The sequence below is a fragment of the Pipra filicauda genome, unplaced genomic scaffold, assembly GCF_003945595.2.
Source record: "Pipra filicauda isolate LSUMZ 115617 unplaced genomic scaffold, ASM394559v2 scaffold898_size56135_pilon, whole genome shotgun sequence".
In the NCBI taxonomy this organism is placed as follows: domain Eukaryota; kingdom Metazoa; phylum Chordata; class Aves; order Passeriformes; family Pipridae; genus Pipra; species Pipra filicauda.
The window spans coordinates 23791-30038 of record NW_024105084.1 but is presented as its reverse complement, the minus strand read 5'-3'; the positions used below and the strand labels follow the sequence as shown (position 1 = coordinate 30038).

General features: G+C 50.3%; 1 protein-coding gene across 1 annotated transcript; it reads left to right on the top strand.

The window, feature by feature from the left end:
* The first annotated feature begins 3661 nt into the window (after positions 1–3661).
* LOC113999882 (feather keratin Cos1-1/Cos1-3/Cos2-1) lies at positions 3662–4014 on the top strand. Its single transcript, XM_027743682.2, has one exon. The coding sequence runs from the start codon at positions 3695–3697 to the stop codon at positions 4001–4003; it is 309 nt and encodes a 102-aa protein (XP_027599483.2). The 5' UTR covers positions 3662–3694; the 3' UTR covers positions 4004–4014.
* The last annotated feature ends 2234 nt before the right edge of the window (positions 4015–6248 follow it).

Sequence of the window (6248 nt, the reverse complement as noted above, 5' to 3'; positions counted from 1 at the left end):
CATTGTTCAGCTGAGATTGTCCAGGAAGAATGGGAGACCCAGGTGAAAAGGGGGATAAATCTCTTTTGTCTACCTCTGGAGTCTCTGAATAGGAACTCTGAACAGCTGTGTGGTCTCCCAGAGCCATGCAGTGCTCCCCAGAGATCGGCTGGATGTATGGATTTCCTCTGAGAGGACTCATTCCACCCCGACAAGGCTCATGTCTTCAAAACCTTAAGACAATTTATCATATGTGTTTGTGACTTATAGTGAGGCATGACATTGGCATCACTAGAGTGCCAAATGGATCTTTTGAAGGAATTTCCAGTCCAAGCATTTACTCTGTCTATGGGACTTCAAACCAATACAAAAGTTTCTGTGTTTGGAGGAAAAGTCTGTACAAAAAGATCTTGGTCTCAAAACTAGGAATGGTGGGAAATACTTTAAAGGCATCAGAAGGGTCCTGTTCCATTTCTCATGCCAGTGTTGAGCTTGAACTCCTAACTTTTGGAGATGAAGTCCTGGTATGAACAGGAAAGCCTTGGAAGGAAAATAAACTTGGAGGATTCACTTTCTCTTTCTACATGAGTTTGCTCAGAAGTAATCAATCAAACAAACAAAACCCAGTTCTGATTCTGTGTTTTTAACTGAAGAGTTATATTAGCAAGCTATATTAGATCTTTGTGTTCCTACGCTTCCCAGGGATTCTTGGCCACTTTATTGGATTCAAAGAGTCCTCCCAGAACAGCCCCTGCCCATTTCATGTCAGCAATGCCTTGGGAGCTGTGGCACAGCCGAGGGCTGTCCAGTTGCCCATGGGCAGGAGGGTGTCTTCCACCCTTGGGCAGTGTAGAAAGGTGCTGCTCATTGCTCAGAGTTGCTGCCATGGGGCATCTGGTGCTGCCACAGCTCATGAAAACTGGCAGCAGGAACAAGTCAGGTGCTGCAGCCTGGGGGCACAACACCCCAAAACAACACTGTGTGGCCCATGAAAGGCCAGTGCACTCAAGGAAACAGTGGCTTAAAGCACTAAGTGAGCAGGAGCCACAGCCCTGAGGGCACTGCAGTGACTGGCAGGAGCAGAGCTGTCCATGGTGATACCCCATGTCTGGAAGTAAGGGCACCTCAGCCCCAGGGAATGTGGTGCCCTGAAAGCAGTCAAAGGGGAGGGTGATGTCACAGAACAAGGTATGGCAGAAGGTTTGAAAGATTAATTACATTAGGATAAATAAGCTGTTGTTTGACTTGTATATAATTTGGATATATCCACCTGCACTTAACACGTGCAGACCCTGCCCCCCCTCTGCCCCTGCCATGGCTTTTCCCCTGCCTCTATATCTGTCATGTTCTGCTCTTTCCCAGATTTCCAGCCTGCCCAGCAAGGCAGGGGGAGGCAAGGACAGGAAAGAGAGGTAGCCCTGGCATAGGCAGGCTCTGTGCCTTTGAGCAGAGGGGCCCAAGCAGCCCTCCTTTGCCCTACAAGTTTTTCACAGCTCAGGCCAGACAGTGAAAAATTTCTCCTAGCCATGGCCCCAGGGTGCTGTACTCCATGGGTCCCAGGCACACCAGGAGTCCGGAAGCAAGGAAGAGGGTAGCTCTGGCTATTGCGTGTCTGATCAAAAAGCCAGCAGTGCAGACAGAGGTCCCTGCTCCCCTGGCCTTCAGAAAATTTCCCAGGATTTGGCAGCTGGAGGGTTTTGGGCTTCTCCCTGCAACTGCTGAGCTCTCTAGGCTGTCAATCCCATGTCTGTCACATGGCTGGAAAGGTCTGAAAGGCTTTTGACAACCTTGTCTGGATACAGGGAAGTCCATTCAGATGTGGTGAAGGGCCACATCCAGGCTTTTCTTGACCATCCGGTTGAGCCACCATGACCCAGGGACACCTACTGGCAACTCAGATGGGTGTGAGGCTGCCACAGAATGGCACCAGTTTCCCCAATTGTAGCTGAAATCAGCTCTTGACTGGCCTCAAGTGTGTCAGATCTTGGGAGTTTTGGAGTCTGCTCCCCACAGCCCAGGACCTGCCAGCTCCTTACTTGCTCCAGCTGGGAGGCAGAGACTTTCACAGTCATGGCCAGGATACCAACAAGCACTGTGGTGTCAGGGCTCCTGGATGGTCATGAAGATGGTCTGTCCTCTCTGAGGGAGAAAGGTATTTCCCTTTCTAAAAAAAAAATAAGGAGGAAAAAAGTTGTGGATCAAGGTAAAGACAGAGGGATTACTTGCTGCTTACCGACAGAGGTAAACCCAGGCTTGACTTGAGGTTTATTTTACCAATAAACCAGAGAAACATTGCAAGAAAATGCAAAAAAACCCCACAAAACTGAACTAAAATGCCTTCACTCCATCCCCAATTCTTTTTCACAGACACAATGCCTCTTGCTCATTCCTCGTTCTCCTATTTCCTCCACCCTTAAGCAGCACAGCGGGATGCACAATGTGGGATTGTGGTCAATACACAACAGTTTCTTTCTATGCAAAGATGGACTTTACCAGACCTGATCATGAAAAGCAGCAAGATTTTGGCAGTTTGCCTAAAGTTCACATCTTCTTGCCTTTCCAGACACAGTTGCTAGGCATGCAGGCTCAATCTTTCTGGGGGGGGTGTGGAAGTCCTGGTGCTTGAACACAAAAGGAGTTTGACTCAAATAATGTTTGACTTCCCTTGTGCCACACAGAGAGTCTGTTCTACATCTCCAAGCAGAGCACAATCCAGATCCCAGTCCCTTCACTCCAGCATCCATTTGAGGCAAGGTGCTGCAACTGCCTCACTCAGCACTAGGTTGATGAGCTGTTGAAGTGCATCTGGCACTGGCCTGGACATGAGGAGCCCCTGTCCCATCCCAGGCACAGCAACACTCCAGCATAAGGGGATCAATTCAGGGGCTTCAATTCAGTGGTCTGATAGAACCGCTCAAAAGTCTGTACGCTCATACAAGGACAGGAAAAGTTCAGCAACTGGGGACTCTGCTGAGGAGACGCTGGGATGTCCCCCCACACGGCAGTCCTTGGCTGTGCAGGTGAGAAGCACAAGAGTGATGACCATTTCCTGAAAACCTTACCACAAACAAGACCACAGGAATGAACATCACCTGCCTGCATGAGATGCCACCAGGCCTTGAACTGAGCATTCTGCCCATGTTGACATGTTAATGTCCCGGAAATCCTTGGGCTTGCCCTCCAGCACTTACAGAAGCCCTCAAGCAGGAAAGAATGTTCCATGTGCCAGGAAATGAAAAGGCAGCAGTGCAGGAAACCAAGACACAGCCCCTACCATTAGCTGGGATGGTTCACAACTGACATGAGCTGGTCAGAAAATTATGACTTGCACAAAGGTGCCTGTGGGCCTGGGGCAGTGCAGGACTGCTATAAAAGGCAGCCCAAGTCTCTGCTCTCGCATCCACTTCTCTCACCTCCTTCTCCTCGGGAATCAGGTGAGTGGGAAGCCTCTTCTCCACCTGCTTCATCTAACACAGACTGTGCTACTCCAGGGCTGGGAGCTGCGTCTGCTGGGAGAGGGAAGGGGAGAGAAGGTGTTGTGCAGAGAGAGGCTGGGACTTGGCTGAGGAGGCTGCTGGGCTTTGGGCTGGGCAGTGTCATGTGGTGCAGGAGGTGCCTTGTCTGCAGGGGAGTTGGGTGCAGGGCTGCTTCTCATGTGTGTCTGCTTTGTGCTTCTCCCTGCCCTGTGTGCCAGGTGCCCCTGTGAGCCAGAGACATGTCGTGCTGCCAGCCCTGCAACCCTTGCTGCCAGCCCTGCGGCCCGACCCCGCTGGCCAACAGCTGCAATGAGTGCTGTGTCAGGCAGTGCCAGGACTCCACCGTAGTCATCCAGCCCTCCCCCGTGGTGGTGACCCTGCCTGGGCCCATCCTCAGCTCCTTCCCACAGAACACTGCTGTGGGATCCTCCACCTCCGCTGCCGTTGGCAGCATCCTCAGCTGTGACGGAGTGCCCATCAACTCCGGGGGCTTTGACCTCTCCTGCATCACCAACCGCTATTGTGGCAACAGGTGCCTTCCCTGCTAAAGCTGTTGGCAATGTCCTGGGGCAAGAACCTCCAAGACCTCACAACATGGTGTTGGACAAGACATTGTATTTAAAGCTTCACGGCATTGTTCCCTTCTTCTAGTCTCTGCTCTCTTTTTTTCCTTTGCTTTCTGTGTCTCCCCAGGCCACCCCAGGGGGGCCTGTCACCATCCCTCCCTCTGCAGGGCAGGCAGATGGACACCCTGCAGGAGCTCCACTGTGTCTTAGTGACTGCTGTTGGTGCCCTCTGTGAGCTACTTCTTTAGACTCATTAAAGTTTTTGCATCCCAGCCTGGACCCGAGTCCTCCTTCATTGTCTGACATCTCTTACATTCTGCTCAAGGAAAAAGGTGGAGGAAGGAGAGGGTGGGACTCAATGCAGTGCATTTTACTTTTCACAGATAAGTTATACAGCAGCTCTTAGTTCTTTGCTGCTTTTTATCAGGAGCCATGCAAACTCAGTGTGACCTCTCTGTAAGGACTGCACCAGTTCACTCTAGCCAGCCCTCACCCCTTACCTTGCTACCTAGACAAATTTGAGGGCTGGGAAATCAGCAACTGTATGAAGCTTATAATTGATAATTGATAATTGATAATTGATAATTGATGGATTCTGTATTTGCGATGGGGCCACCTTGGCTGTATGGACAGACTGGGGAATAAAGTGCTGGAGAACACCACTGCAGAAAGGGATCTGGGAGTCTGGGTCAGTGGCAAGTTGGATATGGGTCAACTGTGTGACCTGGCAGCCAGAATGGCCAACTGTGTCCTGGGGGGCATCAGGCACAGCATTGCCAGATGGTCAGGGGAGAGGAATGTCCCACTCCGCTCTGCACTAGGGCAGCCTCACCTAGAATATTGTGGCAATTTTGGGCACCGCAATATAGGAAGGATATAAAGCCATTAGAGACCATCCAAGTAGGGACAGGGAGATGGTGAAGGGTCTGGAGGGGCCATTGTGCTGGTTTAAGAGTTAACCAGCAGGGGAAATGAACTCAACTCAAAGGAGAGATTATAAGTCAGAATAACAATTTACTAAAATAATACAGTAAGTACAATAATACAAACAAACAATTGGTCTTAACCCACAAAACCCAAATGTATAACCCAGTACCCTGGGGCATGAACAACATGGTGTTCCTTGGGCCCCGCTTGAGTCCAAAGTAAAGGGAGAGGGGAAGAACCTGCTGGTGGGAGAGCTGTTGCAGTCTAGTCAAAAGTGGTGATTGCAGTGAGATGCTGGGGGGAGAGCTGTTGCAGTCTGGTCAAAGTGGTGATTGGAGTCCAGTATAGGGTGATCCAAGTCTGTTTGAGAGCGATGAGCCACAGTCCTTCTCTGGATCCCACAGAGTGGTTAAAAATGTTCCAAGACTCCAAGATTATATATCCTGCAATTCAGGCAGGAATGCTCAGCACTTCCCTCAGGGCGGGGAGTTCCACAAAGGGTGTGAGGACAGGAGCATCCTCCTATCTCACAGGCCTCTTAACACCTAGTTTATAGCCTGAGGAGTCAGGCTCTATGGGCAGATGGTGTAAATGGTTCATTGATAACAGTTTCTGGGAAATGGCATGGAAGGCTATAGAATACACAGTTTTGGGTTACACCCATACCCTGATGGACTGGTCTCAGTTGTCCTAACTAGGACAGCCATACAAGAAGCAGTTGAGGGCACTTGGTTTTTTCAGCCTGGAGAAGAGGAGACTGAGGTCAGACATCATCGGGGTCTGCAACTTCCTCACGAGGGGCAGCAGAGGGGCAACTCCAATCTCTTCTCAGTGTTGACCAATGACAGGATCTGAGGGAAGGGCATGAAACTGTATCAGTGGGTGTTTAGGTTGCATATTAGGATAAGGTTCTTTCCCTAGAGGGTCTTTGGGCACTGAACAGGTTCTCCAGGGCAGTGGTCACGGCCCCAAGGCTGCCAGAGCTCAAGGAGTGTTTGGACAACACTCTCAGGGACAGAGTGGGATCGTTGGTTTTCTTCTGTGCAGGAGTTGGACTCAATGAACCTTATGAGTCCCTTCCAACTCAGGATATCCTGTGTTTCTCTGATTCTAGCTTTTGTGAGACAATCCCTTGATGAGGAGTCTCTCCCTTTCTGCCTGAGACCTGTGCAGAAGGAACAACCCATCAGTAGCTTTTCCTACTGACCTGGGGTCAGATGTTAGGGAGGAGGAGCTATTCAGTCCAGAAAGCTGTGGCAGAATCACAGAAGATGATGCACCTGCACAATCAGGATCAGAT

Bases quoted from the DNA above. Each gene is read 5' to 3' on its own strand.
- LOC113999882 (XM_027743682.2), top strand. From the start codon at position 3,695: ATGTCGTGCTGCCAGCCCTGCAACCCTTGCTGCCAGCCCTGCGGCCCG.